Source organism: Emys orbicularis, chromosome 3 (assembly GCF_028017835.1).
Source record: "Emys orbicularis isolate rEmyOrb1 chromosome 3, rEmyOrb1.hap1, whole genome shotgun sequence".
Lineage (NCBI taxonomy): Eukaryota > Metazoa > Chordata > Testudines > Emydidae > Emys > Emys orbicularis.
The window spans coordinates 117804523-117821301 of record NC_088685.1 but is presented as its reverse complement, the minus strand read 5'-3'; the positions used below and the strand labels follow the sequence as shown (position 1 = coordinate 117821301).

The window sequence follows — 16779 nt, the reverse complement described above, 5'->3', positions numbered from 1 at the left end:
ATTCCCAGCAAACAGTCAACAAAGCCCAAAATCTTGGGCTGATAAAGACTCCAGGAATCCTCACGCTAATTAATGCATGGGGTAAATAAGAGCCATTTCAAATTAAGTTGGCCTCCCATGCTTGCAGGCCATCCATAATAACAAAACCTCTTCCATTAAGGATTTTAGCAAGTGATCAATGAACACTCAGACTGGAAATCACTGGTGCCTATTGGAGTGTTTACACGTGTGGCAATTTAGCTAAAGTGATGTATGAACTAGGTAGTATGCTGTTGGGATTCTCAGAACCTTGTAGGCTTTTTTAACATGTGAACGCTCATACTGTATTTTGCAAATTCTCATCTTCCCTGTTTACATAAAAGGTCTGCAAGGAATGTGATGAAGTTGATGCAGTTGTCAACTGGCTCCGATTCTCTTCTTCCATCTGGGGAGCATTTTTGGCTGCTGGGGCATGCAATCGGTGAGCATCTAGCATTTCCAGCAATAAATCATAAAGCGGGACTACGTTTTTGCATTTCATGTTGTATAGGTGCTCCATCCCTTTATTGCTGTGGATTGCAATGAAAACAAAGTCAGAGGACACTCCATAATATTTATAGTGATTGCCATTAAAAAGCCACCATCTGGCAACAGTTACCACACAATGATACCTAAGATATCACAGTTTCCCCCCACAAAGTGTTGGCTTTTAATGCTAATCGTGTATCCAGCCCATAACTACCAAATCAATGATTGTCAGACTTACCATAACAAGAAAAATAACTTAAAGTTTACAAAAGTAAAAAGAACAAACAAAAACCAAAAAACAAAACCAAACCACCACTCTGGCTTTTGCCTGAACGTTTAGATCAGTTCTGGGAGGAAAAAAAATTAGGGAGTGTTATTAACCCTTTCACAACCCACATTTGTAACTTTAGTGACGCTTGCCACTATTTTAAATGCCACTTATGTAGTGGGATCAAGGAACCCTAACTCCATTCACCAACCAATCAGTGTGCTTTGGCACCTTAAAAATAAACAGTTTAGAACTGTAGGGAAGGAAACAGACTTCTGGGAGGGAGGCTGGCTCATCTCATCAAAAGAGCTTTAAACTAGGAATTTGGGGGAGACGGTTGGGAGATGTCCAGTTAATCTCCACACCAGATTATAACATTGAGAGGGAGGGGGGAAGAGATTGGACATAAGGAGAAGGGGGGGATGGATACTAGACTAATAGGTCATACTGGCGGTATGGTGTCCGTACCAAATTGGATAACAAATGTGAGAGAGGCCAAACGGCATAAATTAAGATGTTTATACACCAATGCGAGAAGCCTAGGTAACAAAATGGAGGAATTGGAGCTCCTGGTCCGAGAAATGAAACCGGATATCGTAGGAATAACCGAAACGTGGTGGAACGGTAGTCATGACTGGAGTACAGGTATGGAGGGGTATGTGCTGTTTAGGAAAGACCGGAACAAAGGTAAAGGTGGGGGAGTAGCATTGTATGTCAACAATGAGATAAACTGTAAAGAAATAATAAGTGATGGAATGGATAAGATGGAGTCTGTCTGGGCAATACTCACACTGGGTAAAAGAACTACTAGAACCTCCCCTGGGATAGTGGTTGGGGTGTGCTATAGACCGCTGGGATCTAGCCTGGATATGGACAGAGAACTCTTTAATGTTTTTAGGAAAGTAAATACTAATAGGAACTGTGTAATCATGGGAGACTTTAACTTCCCGGATATAGATTGGGGAACAAATGCTAGTAACAATAATAGGGCTCAGATTTTCCTAGACATGATAGCTGATGAATTCCTTCATCAAGTAGTTGCTGAACCGACGAGGGGGGATGCCATTTTAGATTTGGTTTTGGTGAGTAGTGAGGACCTTGTTGAGGAAATGGTTGTAGGGGACAACCTTGGCTCGAGTGATCATGAGCTAATTCAGTTTAAACTAAATGGAAGGATTAACAAAATTAAATCGGAGACTAAGGTTTACGATTTCAAAAGGGCTAACTTTAATAAATTAAGGCAACTAGTTAGGGAAGTAGATTGGACTAACATATTTATGGATCTAAAGGCGGAAGGTGCCTGGGATTATTTCAAGTTGAAGTTGCAGGAGCTGTCGGAGGCCTGTATCCCGAGAAAGGGAAAACGGTTCGTAGGCAGGAGATTTAGACCGAGCTGGATGAGCGAGCATCTCAGACGGGTGATTAAGAAAAAACAGAAAGCGTACAAGGAGTGGAAGATGGGAGGGATCAGCAAAGAAACCTACCTTATTGAGGTCAGAGCATGTAGAGATGGAGTGAGAAAGGCCAAAAGCCGTGTAGAGTTGGACCTTGCGAGGGGAATTAAAACCAATAGTAAGAGGTTTTATAGCCATATAAATAGGAAGAAAACTAAGAAAGAAGAAGTGGGACCGCTTAAAACTGTAGATGGAGTGGAGATTAAGGATAATCTAGGCATGGCACAATATCTAAACGAATATTTTGCATCGGTCTTTAATGAGGCTAATGAAGGACTCAGGAATAGTGGCAGCGTGACGGATGGGAATAAAGGAGGGGGGGTTGACATTACCGTATCCGAGGTAGAAGCCAAACTCGAACAGCTTAACGGGACTAAATCGGGCGGACCGGATGATCTTCATCCGAGAATATTAAGGGAACTGGCGCGAGAAATTGCAAGCCCGTTAGCGATAATTTTTAATGAATCTGTAAACTTGGGGGTGGTACCGTTGGACTGGAGAATATTGTGGTTCCTATTTTCAAGAAGGGGAAAAAAAGTGACCCGGGTAACTACAGGTCTGTTAGTTTAACATCTGTAATATGCAAGGTCTTGGAAAAAATTTTGAAGGAGAAAGTAGTTAAGGACCTTGAGGTCAATGGCAATTGGGACAAATTACAACACGGTTTTACGAAAGGTAGATCGTGCCAAACCAACCTGATCTCCTTCTTTGAGAAAGTAACAGATTTTTTAGATAAAGGAAATGCGGTGGATCTAATATACCTCGATTTCAGTAAAGCGTTTGATACAGTACCGCATGAGGAATTATTGGTTAAATTGGAAAAGATGGGGATCGATATGAAAATCCAGAGGTGGATAAAGAACTGGTTAAAGGGGAGACTTCAGCGGGTCGTACTGAAAGGTGAACTGTCAGGTTGGAGGGAGGTTACCAGTGGAGTTCCTCAAGGTTCGGTTTTGGGTCCGATTTTATTTAATCTATTTATTACTGACCTCGGAACCGAATGTAGGAGTGGGCTGATAAAGTTTACGGATGATACAAAGTTGGGAGGTATTGCCAATTCGGAGAAGGATCGGGATATCCTGCAGGGAGATTTGGATGACCATGTAAACTGGAGTAATAGTAATAGGATGAAATTTAATAGTGAGAAGTGTAAGGTGATGCATTTAGGGATGACTAACAAGAGTTTTAGTTATAAGCTGGGGACGCATCGGTTGGAAGTAACGGAAGAGGAGAAGGACCTCGGAGTCCTGGTTGATCGCAGGATGACTATGAGTCGGCAATGTGACGTGGCCGTGAAAAAAGCTAATGCGGTCCTGGGATGCATTAGGCAAGGTATTTCTAGTAGGGATAAGGAGGTGCTGGTTCCGTTATACAAGGCACTGGTGAGACCTCATTTGGAGTACTGTGTGCAGTTCTGGTCTCCCATGTTTAAAAAGGATGAATACAAACTGGAACGGGTACAGAGAAGGGCCACTAGGATGATCCGAGGAATGGAAAACCTGTCGTATGAAAGGAGACTCGAGGAGCTCGGTTTGTTTACCTTAACCAAAAGAAGGCTGAGGGGGGATATGATTGCTCTCTTTAAATATATCAGAAGGATAAATACCAGGGAGGGAGAGGAATTATTTCAGCTCAGTACTAATGTGGACACGAGAACAAATGGATATAAACTGGCCGTCGGGAAGTTTAGGCTTGAAATTAGACGAAGGTTTCTAACCATCAGAGGGGTGACGTTCTGGAACAGCCTTCCGAGGGAAACAGTGGGGGCGAAAGACCTCTCTGGCTTTAAGATTAAGCTTGATAAGTTTATGGAGGGGATGGTTTGATGGGATAACGTGATTTTAGTCAATAGGTCAATAACGTGCCATCGCTGGTAATTAGTAACAATGGTCAATGATGGGATATTAAAAGTTACTACAGAGAACTTTTTTCCAGAGGGTCTGGCTGGAGAATCTTGCTCGCATGCTCGGGGCTCAGCTGATCGCCATATTTGGGGTCGGGAAGGAATTTTCCTCCAGGGTAGATTGGCAGAGGCCCTGGAGGTTTTTCGCCTTCCTCCACAGCATGGGGCAGGGGTCGCTTGCTGGAGGATTCTCTGCGACTTGAAGTCTTTAAATCATGATTTGGGGACTTCAACAGCTGAGTCAAGGGAGAGAATTATTCCAGGAGTGGGTGGGTCAGCTTTTGTGGCCTGCATCATGCGGGAGGTCAGACTAGATGATCATAATGGTCCCTTCTGACCTTAAAGTCTATATGAGTCTATGAGAACTGTCAGATTTCTAACACTTCAGCTATAAGGAATAGGAGCTCAATTTCACTTCAGGAACTGAATAATTGAATTGATCAGGGTTGTGTCCCTCGCCTCTGTTTGCCAGAAGCTGGGAATAAGTGACAGGGGATGGATCACTTGATGATTACCTGTTCTGTTCATTCCCTCTGGGGCAGCTGCCACTGGCCACTGTCGGAAGACAGGATACTGGGATAGATGGACCTTTCAGTCTGACCCAGTAGGGCCATTCTTATCTTATAGACCTTTTGCTAAGACTAAGAGTAAATTAAATTCTTCAAACACATCACCTCTAACTGTTAATATTATTAAAAATCATGGAGATAGAGTCTGAATCCCCTACTTCGATATTGCCTGTCCCTATCAATGTGAGTAGGGGTTGCAGAACTGGGGTGTTATATACTGTTGCAATTTACTCGGTATGTTATAAACAGAGTAAGACATTGTGTATAACACAACAACAATCTGGTCCTGCCTCCACCATCAGACCCATTTGCAGTATAGTGACACCAGAAGCAGAGGAACCATAAAGAGCACAAGAAACAAATAGTGTTCGGGACAGTTTCCCCTCCCACATGATATTAAGCAGAAGGGCTGTTTGTATTTCGGAATTATGGGCCACACTGTGACACCCTCATTCACACTGACTAGCATGTTGCCCCACAAGTAGTCTCTGAAGGAAAAGACCACTTGTGGAGTAAGTTACTATTCAACATGAGTTTATCAGAATCTGGCTCTATCAACAGAGCAAAACCTTCCCTGAATGCTGAACTTTCCATAGTTGCCTTGTACAATGGAAGAAGGCTGCATGTGCACTCTCTCACCTCATGTGCCTGATGTGCGAGAGTATGAGGAGGAGCTGAGCCAGTCGTCTGTGTTGCTGATCTGGAGAGAGACCTGACTTGGCCATTAAATGAATCAATGTATCTGTGATTTTGTCCAGAACACGATGAATATGCTCCTTCTCTTCCAAAGATTTCAAGGTGCTGGAAAGAAATGTATACACACCTGGGGGGGAAGGGGGGGAACAACACAAAGAGAGATTAGATTTTCACAGCTACAGTCTCATAGACTGGTATCTTAAGAGGCCAGAAAAGGCGTGAGAGCCAACCGCACTGTGAACTTAGTTCTCTTCTGGCAGTAAGAGGTTAGAGACAATCTAAAGAGAACATGGCTAAGGAAAGAATGGAGGTCTCTCTAAAATGACAATGGTGAGAATCAGGAGTGGACACATTGGTCTAGATGAAAAACAAAACAATGGGTATACTCAGAAAATATTATACAACCCAAACTGCAAATAGGAGTAAGAAACAATAAATAATCAGTTTTCTTGTTAAGCCTCCTCTACTCCTGCTGCTTCAGCTCCCAGAGATTATTATCAAACGGTGGTGGCTTTCATGCACAAACAAACCCAACTTCCCCCCCCACACACACACACAAAAAGAGGATATGGTGAAAGCAAACTGATTGGCACTTTGGTTGGAGTCCTTTATGCTGTACCTAGAATAAAACAAGGTAGAAAAATGTTTCGGCATGAGGAAAAGTGTTTCTCATAAATACACATAATGTGGGATGACCAAAGTTACTGAAAGGGAAAATTGCCCTGCAGCCTTAATCCCACCTGCTCCATGTTTTAGGGTCTCTGGCTATTTCAAAGAATCTTTTTTTTCCCCAGGCAGGTGATGCTATTAGGTCAGTTATTGTATTGTTCAAACAAGACGGGTGGGGTTTGTGAAAGACTAAACTCCATTCTTTATAAATTCCAAGCCACACACTTTCATAAACAATCCACAATAAAATCTAGCACTTGCAGTTTACTATTTCTTTCAATGCAGACTGATAGCACTGGTGCAATCTGAAAGTAAACCAGCAGCCAGTGTAGTAGTGATGACAGCATCTGGAGAAACAGTCAAGTGGAACTGGAGATAATGGGCCAGATTATGAGTTCAGTTACTCCAGGTTTAAACCCAGGTAAGAGATCAATTTACTATAGTTATAATAAATTTCCCACTTTCCTTGCTCCATCATGCTGTGTATTACACCTCACTGAGTAATTGTGTAATCTGTTTGAAGTTACTCCTGTCCCCACCTCTACTGTCTTGTCATCTCCTAGTCCCTCACATTTGTTAGCTGTTTGGTACAGGGACCACGTTTTCTATCTGTATTGAGAGGCATCTAGAGCTCCTTTGGACACCATTAGAAATAATCGTATTAATAATAATGACCATAAGTGTAATTCTGTTGATTTCATTGGCATTTACACCAGAGTAAGTGAGATCAGAATCTATCCTACTGACCGAGAACAGAACAGCTATTACAGTGTGGCCTCTGGAAGGCAGCAGTTGCAGCTCTTCCTTTTATTCGTTTGCCTACACTGGACTATTGCTATGAAGTTGTTTTAGAAATATGAAGCAGTGACTGCTTGTCCTATATCATTTTTCAGACTGGAGCAATTCCATTGAAGAGAACAAGGCCCTTAGACCTTTCTTAGCCAAATGATTTTCAACCCTCCACACATCCATGCTACTAACAGGTTTTATGGTTTAGCAATATTCTAGAGGGACTAATTTCTTAATTCTGACTCATTGGGCTTAATCCATTAGTGGGAAATGTTTTCATAGTCCCATAAGTAGCATCAGCACAGCTCAGCTTGGCCAGGGGATGCTGCCATGTGTTATGAATACTTTAGGAATTCCTCCTAGTTTCAGAGTTCTAAAACCCTCTCAAAAGGAAGGAGTCCTGCCAGGAGCTCCCAGGTCTCACACTTCTTTAGCACAGGAGCCACAGAAGAGCTTTGTTTAAAAATATCGAAACAAACACCCAAAAAATGCCCAAAGACTTGGACAATTGGCAACCCCTACTAATTAAATGTTGAATGAAAGACAGCTATCGGTTATCTCACTGCTGCCAGGTGATTACTGCTGCCTTTCCTCACTGACCAGGCATTTCAGAAACAGGAATATCAGCTGTTCATCACCAGAAAGAAGGGCTGCTGCCTTCAGAAAAGTTCGCTCAGCAAGGCAAGACCTGGCTGCCTTAAAGCTGTCTCGAAGCCCTGAAGCAGAAAATCTAAGATTAAGTAAGTACCTTCAAAACTGTTTTCTTCCAACTCTGTATAACAATCCAATATCCTGAACATCATGGAAGGAGACACACAGGGGAAACCACAGCGACTGCAAGGGTAAGGCCCACATTCTGTGCCAATAAGGCAAAGCTGTGCTTCAAATAGATTTGTGGAGGGGGCTAAACAGTATGTTACCATATATGCTGTTGGCAAATGGTAATGACAGACTTTTTGGATGCTATTGTTGAGGAGAAAGCCCATTTCACCCTTTCTAGAGCCACACAAATGGCGTGTAAAGTGTCTGTTCAGCCTTGGAATCCGAAGACCACTACTGGCGATGCAACATCCCACCCTGCATGTTTCATCTGTCACAAGACAAGATGACCTAGATCAGTGGTTTTCAACCTGTGGTCCACAGTCCCCTGGGGGTCCGCAGACTGTCTAAGATTTCCAAAAGGGTCAGCACCTCCATTTGAAACTTTTTAGGGGTCTGCAAATGAAAGAAAGGTTGAAAACCACTGACATATAAGAATGACTCAGTGGGAAAGGATGTTTAAAATCCACGATATCAATGGCAAAGAACAACAGGTGGTTATGATGTCCCATGAAGCCATCCACCAAGTGGTTTTAAGGCTGTATAGTACTCTCCCTGAAGTATTCATACAACTAACTCAGTTCTGTCAGTCTCCATGGGCAAACCAATTAAATTAATTTTCTGCCTTGACAGAACCACCACCACATTGGTTTCCAGAGATAAAGGGTGATCACTTTGCCACATACCACTGATCCTTTTATCAGATCCAATCCAACAGCAAGAACTCCGATTATGTTGCTGCCTTTGTGTTTCTGGTGCTTGTTCTCCTTGACCCCAATGGTAAGGAAGAGCCCTTGAAGCACTGCACTGCTGAACTGAATGTGCTTTTCAAAATACAGCTTTGTTTTGCAGCTGAAGGGTTTATTTCGTTTTCTGCAGCCCTGGAGGGACGGATTCTGTTTTGTTATTGAAACGGCAGCATTGTCCTAGTTATAAGAGACAAGCTGTCGCCATGGTATCTTGGGAGAAATTCACAAATGGTATCAATATAGTGTATCTTGCAGTGCAAATACAAACTCTCACTTCTCCATACAGAGGGAGAGAGGCTTTAAGAAAAAAAAAGCCACTTTAACTTTTTTCTGATTAAGGCCACAAGGAAAGAAAGAAGTCACAAGAAACAGTGAAAAGGGACAGAGACCTGATTGGTGGTGGAGGAATTGTGGAATTAGATATTAGATGATGATAACATCAAGGAATCCTCATCATTGGAGGTTTTTAAGAACATGTTGGACAAACACCTGTCAGGGATGGTCTAGATTTACTTAGTCCTGCTATAGCGTAGGGGAATGAACTTGATGACTTCTTGAGGTCCCTTCCTGCCCTATATGTTTACAATTAATTTCAGTATTCTCTAATGTGACCATGCACTAAAAATTCCAGGAGAAGGAAAGTGTTCTAGACTTAATACAAATCATTTGTCTGGTGCAGTAAATCTACACAACACCTTGGAAATACAATTTAACAGATTAGATTTGAGATTGATTTTAAATATTTATGGCTAATTCAAATTGGCTGAAAACACATTTAATTCCTCTTGAGATCAATTGTGTTTGTTCCATGTATATGTAATTTGTGTAACATGGTTCTCAATAAGTTTTTCCAAGATTTTTGTGTGCATTTTTCATCTGCTTTTGCTATGTGAGATTCAGGTGTATTTTTTATAGGTTATTTTTCCAAATATAATGTCTGTATGTTTTCTGTATATTTTCCACAGGAATCCCATCTCCTTCTGCATACAGGAAATGAGGTAGCTGTAAAATATTTCTTTTTATCCTCCTCATTCAATGTGTGGCCACAGGCATGATTTACCACACACTAAGTACAGAATTACTCATTTCTTTTTCTATTACACTTACCATAGTAGTTTCTAAGTGCATCACAAATATTCATTAATTTATCTTTATGACATCCCTGGAGAGAGGGGGAGTTTTTAAAGATGGAGAATTGAGGCAGAGAGAGATTAAGGGCAAAAACTGCAAGCATTTTTTTGTGGATGGCTCAATCACTGGGCAGCCAGTTTGAGACACTGAAAACCTGATTTTTCACAGAGTACTTAGCATTTTTTAGCACTTTATATGTTTTCAGTACTGTACAGATAATTCTTCATCACAACACCCCTGTGAGGTAGGTGGATGAAATACTATGACCCCATTTTATAGATGGGGAAATTGAAACGCAAAGTGACTTGCCTAGGTTTCAAACACAGGGCCTCCTTTCTCCTAAGCCATGTTCATTCCTCAGACCATACTGCAAGGGGTTTTAAGAAGCTGCAGCTCTCACTCAATTCATCTGCAGTTGCGAGAGCTCAGCACTTTTGCAAATCAGGCCCAGGAGTCTCAGGTTAGGCACCCATAAAATTAACAGTTCGTGACCACCTGGGAAAACTTTGGTTTAAGAGACTTTCCCAGCATCACACAAGAACTCTGTGGCAGAGGCAGGGATATAATCCAATTCTTCAGGGTGGCATTCAAGAGCTTAACCACAATGTTATCCTCTCTCTTTCTGTGGCCCATTACCTTTTTCTCTACACACATTCCTGCAATAAACAAGCAACAGGAGTCTTACAGACACCTCTATACAACCCTAATTCATTCCCACAGCACTGGCCATCCTATGCATTGAATGAGGTAGGGTCCTGTGGAAAAACCAGTATGTGATTGTGTAATTAACAAATGAACCATAATGTGTACACACAAGAGGACCTAAACCATCCACAAAAAAAGTGACATTGACCTGAGGTGAATTCTGGGCAATATTCACTCCTGGACCTGATTAAAGTTCTGATATCTCACAGCCCAGTATAACTAGGAGGTGGGGGGAGTGTATGAAGTTTTGCTACATGTATTTCCAAAGGACACACAGCATATGCTGCTAGCCCTGTCTCTCTCTCTCTCCCCCTCTGAAGGCTGCAGAGTTGTTCTCTTCGGTGCTGAGTGAGTAATGCAGCCATGCCATCCCAAAATCATTACAATAAAATGTTTCTTTAATAACACACCACCACATACAAAATAAAAACTTTCAATAAGCAGAACATAAAGTCTTTGCATTCGTTTTTCAATAGTGCATGCTATTTATTACGGTTATTTTGCTCATACACCCAAGAGGTAAGAATACATCAACCACAGACTATTTAGATCCAAGTGCACTCACTTCTTAGTTTTGTACAATTTCCCCATTATAAGAAAACAAAACCCTCTATAACAAAAGCCAGATAGATACCACAAAGCACAGTGGGCAAGGTCTGGTAAGGACACTGTCTAAGCAAGACCTGGTATTGCCAATCTGAATGGCATTGCACCTGGAACACTCAACTTGCTAAACTCCAATCGCAGAACAAGGAAACTTCAAAGTGTGGGTCAAACAAAACAGACATGAAACATAAATGGAATGAAAAACTTGAATGATGTAGTAATCATTTTCTAGGGTTAAATCAGATATTTCTTGTAAATCAACAATATGCAAAGAGAATAATCCAGTTTCAATGTATTGGCTAAAAATTATCATAATTGCCATGATAATCACTTATACAGATCTTTTTTATTTTCAGGAAGTATTAAAATGTTTCGCTCTTCTGAAGAGACTATATTTTGTTATTTTATCTTGCATCTATCACATTGATAATTATGTTTGCCATATCAATTTAAAGTATGCTGAATAACTGTTACCTCAGATGCACTTTGTGATAATTACTGACAAATGGTGTGGCTAAAGCTATTGGTAAATTCATTAAAAACCACACTGGGCTGACTTGTGGGGATACACATATGAGGCACTGTAGAGATGATTTCCCATGTAGAAATTGCCTCAGAACTCCCTTCCAAACTATTCATAGTAGGGGAAACCAAGATGTCACACTACCATTGGCTGGTGTCTCACAACCACTCTAAGTGACCTTCTAAACAGTTATCAAAGGCTTAGAGGACCCATTACAGCTGCTCAGGTAAGCATGCCACACAGAGCAGCTCCTTTTCCCCAATCCAATTCAAATCACTGGGGGGGGTTTCCACAGAGTTTGTAAACGATTTCATTTTGAAATTATCAAAATGAAGATTTGATTTTTTGCAATGAAACAGTTTTCAGATTTCTGTCTCACTGAGAATTTTTGTTTTTTGTCCCAAAATTGGAACCAAACCAAATTTTCAGAAACATCAGAGTTTCAGTTCTCCACCCAGCACTTGTTGAGAAGTACTGCCAGTGTCCTAGCAGCCTGAGAGTGAGTCAGAAGGCTGGGATTCTAACCTGACTTTCTGTGTTCACCTTGGGCATAACCTGAAGAAGGGTAGGAGACTCTAAGGTTAAGTAGAATAAGAGTGTGGTCCAGTACCACTGGAAAATCATTTTCCATTGTGATAATTATGCACTTTACAACAGAATCCAGTTTGCTCCCCCATGGCTGTTTTGACCCCACAGTTACCAGAACTCTACATTATTCAAAAGTTACTTTAGATTCTGACTAAAAATGACACTGTTAGGTAAGGTGGTATCAATTTTATATGATCACTTTTGGGAGTAGAACCTCTTAACAAAAATTAACATTATGATTTTAGAATATTGCTGTATGCTTCAGCTTGCATTTAAAATAAATATTTGTCTATTTTCTCTAATTTTAAACAGACAAAACATTCTGCAACCCTGCATCCCAAACTAAGGGGAAAAATCGTAGGGAAAGGTTGCAGACCAAACTGGATGAACAAGCATCTCAAACAGGTTATTAAGAGAAAGCAAAATGCCTTCAAGTAATGGAAGAAGGGATGGATCAGCAAGGAAAACTGTCTCTTGGAGGTCAGAAAGCATCAGAAAAAAGTGAGAATTGCCAAAAGCCAAGCTGAGCTAGACCTTGCAAAGGAAATAAAAAACAATTGTAAAAGGTTCTTTAGCCATATAAATAAAAAGGAAACAAGGAAAGAAGCAGCAGCACTGCTAAATACTGAGGATGGAGTGGAGATTAAAGATAATCTAGGTATGGCCCAACAAATACTTTGCCTCAGTTTTTAAAATAGGTAATGAGCAGCTATGGGGGTAGCGGCACAGGGCTAATAGGAACAAGGATACGGAAGCAGAAATCACCACATCTGAGTTGGAAGCCAAACTCAAACAGCTTAGTGGGACCACATCAGGAGGCCTAAATCATCTCCATCCAAAAATATTACAGGAACTGGCACATGAAATTGCTAGTCTAATAGTAAGGATTCTTAATGACTCCATAAACACGGGGGTCATACCCTATGACTGGAGAATTGCAAATATATTATATAGTACCTATATTTAAGAAAGGAAAAAAGTGATGTGCAAAACTACAGGCCTGTTAGTTTGACCTCAATTGTATGGAAGGTTTTAGAACAAAATGTTGAGAGAGAGAGAGAGTAGTTAAGAATATAGAGGTAAAAGGTAACTGGGATAAAATACAACATGGTTTTACAAAAAGTAGATCATGCCAGACCAGCCTGATCTCTTTCTTTGAGAAGAAAACCAATTTTCAGGTCAAAAGAAATGCAGTAGATCTAGTCTACCTGGATTTCAGTGAAGTATTTGATACTGTTCCATAAGTGAATTATTAATTAAATTAGAGAAGATGGGGGTTAATATGAGAATTGAAAGGAGGGTAAGGAACTGGTTAAAGGGGAGAGTATAGTGGGTCATGCTGAAAGATCTACTGTCAGGCTGGAGGGAGGTTGCAAATAAAGTGCCTCAAAGATCAGTCTTGGGACCAATCTTACTTAACATTTTCATTAATGACCATGATAGAAAAAGCGATAATGTGCTAATAAAATTTGTGGATGACACAAATTTGGGAGGTATTGCCAATATGGAGGAGGACCAGAAATAGCATACAAGAAGATCTGAATGACCTTGAAAACTGGAGTAAATGAAATGGTATGAAATTTAATTGTGTAAAGTCATACTTTTAGGGACTAACAACAAGAATTTTTGCTATAAACTGTGGAAGTATCAGTTGGAAGCAACAGAGGAGGAGAAAGACCTGGGTGCATTAATCAATCACAGGATGACTATGAGCTGCTGACATGAAGTGGCCATGAAAAACGCTAATGCAATCCGAGGATGCATCAGGCGAGGTATTTCCAGTAGAGATGGGTGTTAGTACCATTATACAAGGCACTGACGAGACCTGATCTGAAATTCTACGTGCAATTCTGATCTCCCATGTTTAAGAAAGATGAATTACAACTGAAATGTGTGCAGAGAAGGGCAACTAGAATGACCAGAGGAATGGAGAACCTACCTTATGAGGGGAGACTTAAAGAGCTTGGCTTGTTTAGCCTAACCAACTGAAGGCTGCACTTAGGACGGAAGAATCTCATGCACTGCTACAGGCTGGGGACTTACTGTCTAAGTGGCAGTTCTGCAGAAAAGGACTTGGGGATTACAGTGGACGAGAAGCTGGATATGAGTCAACAGTGTGCCCTTGTTGCCAAGAAGGCTAGTGGCATATTGGGCTGCATTAGTAGGGGCATTGCCAGCAGATTGAGGGAAGTGATTATTCCCCTCTATTTGACACTGGTGAGGCCACATCTGGAATATTGCGTCCAGTTTTGGGCCCCCCACTACAGAAAGGATGTGGACAAATTGAAGAGAGTCCAGCGGAGGACAACGAAAATGATTAGGGGGCTGGGGCACATGACTTATGAGGAGAGGCTGAGGGAACTGGGCTTATTTAGTCTGCAGAAGAGAAGAGTGAGGGGGGATTTGATAGCACCCTACAACTACCTGAAAGGGGGTTCCAAAGAGGATGGAGCTAGACTGTTCTCAGTGGTACCAGATGACAGAACAAGGAGCAATGGTCTCAAGTTGCAGTGCGGGGGGTCTAGGTTGGATATTAGGAAAAACTATTTCACTAGGAGGGTGGTGAAGCACTGGAATGGGTTACCTAGGGAGGTGGTGGAATCTCCATTCTTAGAGGTTTTAGGCCCGGCTTGACAAAGCCCTGGCTGGGATGATTTAGTTGGGGTTGGTCCCGCTTTGAGCAGGGGGTTGGACTAGATCACCTCCTTAGGTTTCTTCCAACCCATATCTTCTGTGATTCTATGAAGGCTGGGGGGAGATATGATTGCTCTCTATAAATACATCGGAGGGATAAATGACAGGGAGGGAGAGGAGTTATTTAAGTTAAGCGTTGGCATTGGCCAAGAACAAATGGATATAAACTAGACACAAACAAGTTTAGGCTTGAAATTATACAAAGGCTTCTAACCACCAGAGGAGTGAAGTTCTGGAACAACCTTCCAAGGGGATTAGTGGGGGCAAAAGACCTAAGTTATAAGATGGAGCTTGATAAATTTATGAAGGGGATGGTATGATGAGATTGCTTACAATGGCACATGGCCCATCTACAACTGTTATTCACAAATATTTCCAATGCCCGTAGATGGAACACTAGAGGGGGAGGGCTCTGAGTTTCTACAGAGAATTCTTTTTAGGTGTCTGGCTGATGGGTCTTGCCCACATGCTCAGGGTCTAACAGACTGCCATATATGGGGTCAGGAAGGAATTTTCCACCAGGACAGATTGGTAGAATACTTAGGGGGTTGTCAACTTCCACTGCAGCATGGGCCACAGGTCACTTGCTGTTTTGAACTAGAGCAGGGGTTCTCAAACTGGGGGTTGGGACCCCTCAGGAGGTCATGAGGTTATTGCATGCAGGTCGCAAGCTATCAGCCTCCACACCCCCCCCCCCCAACCCTGCTTCACTTCCAGCATTTATAATAGTCTTAAATATATTTTTTTTAAATGTGTTTTTAATTTATAAGGGGGATCGCACTCAAAGGCTTGCTATGTTAAAGGAGTCACCAATACAAAAGTTTGAGAACCATGGAACTAGAGTAAATGGTGGATTCACTGTAATTTAAAGTCTTTAAATCAAGATTTGAGGACTTTGGTAACTCAGCTAGAGGTATGGAGCTACTATAGGAGTGGGTGGGTGAGGTTCTGTGGCTACAATGTGAAGGAGGTCAGATTAAATGATCGTGATTGTCTCTTTTGGCCTAAAAGTCTATGCCAATTTTCTGTAATCACTTCTGGGAGTAGAGCCTCATTTAACAGAACTTAACATTATGGCTTTAGAAAAGTGCTGTATGCTTCAGCCTGCATTTAGAATAAATCTTTTTCTATTTTCTCTCATTTTAAACAGACAAAACCTTCTGGTCAGAGATGCAAGATCCTTTCTTTTTGTGCCTTACTTCTCAGCTTTATTTGGCCATTTCAACCTCAAGGTCTTTACATAAGTTCTGACAAATTTAGCCATGCCTTTGCCATCCCTTCCCTTAGTTTTACCACCTAAACAGGAATGTTTATGCTCCAGCTCTAAAACTAAAATTAGAATCACCTCTTGACATTATGTGGGTTGCCTCAACTACTGTCATCACCTCCTCTCAGATCTTTTTCATACTAATCTTGACCCACCCCCAATCCATCGAAAATACTGCCCAAATCATCCTTCAGGTCTGTTGCTTTCAGTATATCAACTCCTTTTTTAATTAATTCCCTGGCTCCCTCTTTTACTGCAAAAGTTTACACTGTCTGTCTTTGCCTTAAGGCTTTACATCACAAATTCCCTGTCTAATTCTCTGATCCAGCCTCTTTTCGCATCCAAACAACAACTGAAATCAAACAGCAACAGTAATTAAATTACTACATTAAATTATAAAAGTGTTATATGTGAACATGCCACTTACCTGAATTGAGTAGGATGATTGACTTAAGGCACACAAATTCCTCCCCCTGGAGATTCATCACACGGAACCGAGAAGCAGTGGCCAGCAGCATGTCAAAGATCTCCACCATGCCCTCTACGCACTTCCCTTGATTCCTGCAAGAACACAACCATAGAGATTTCACAGATTTATCCAAACAGAAAGATGTTTTTCATCCCCAGATCCTTCCACTACACTTTGACTTATTAACTATCCACTCCATTCTGACTGTGTAGTGCATTTACTCGCTGTGCTCACTTTGCACCAACGTGTCTAAACAAAGTGGAAGGCAGTGGAGGATAAGGGCCAACATCTCAAAGCTAAAATATAAAAATGTTTATTTTTCCAAAAGAGTTGCTAATTACTTAATGGTCTGTACACCAGTAGGAGTCATCAT

General features: G+C 41.4%; 1 protein-coding gene across 1 annotated transcript in view; it reads right to left on the bottom strand.

The window, feature by feature from the left end:
• Positions 1–316: 316 nt before the first annotated feature.
• ESR1 (estrogen receptor 1) overlaps positions 317–16779 on the bottom strand; it is a 192547-nt gene continuing 176084 nt past the window's right edge. Inside the window, exons 6-8 of the mRNA XM_065401317.1 lie at positions 16365–16498; positions 5341–5524; positions 317–548 (exon numbers count right to left, since the gene is read on the bottom strand). Coding sequence (XP_065257389.1) covers positions 317–548; positions 5341–5524; positions 16365–16498 — 550 coding nt within the window. The remainder of the gene's footprint in view (positions 549–5340; positions 5525–16364; positions 16499–16779) is intronic.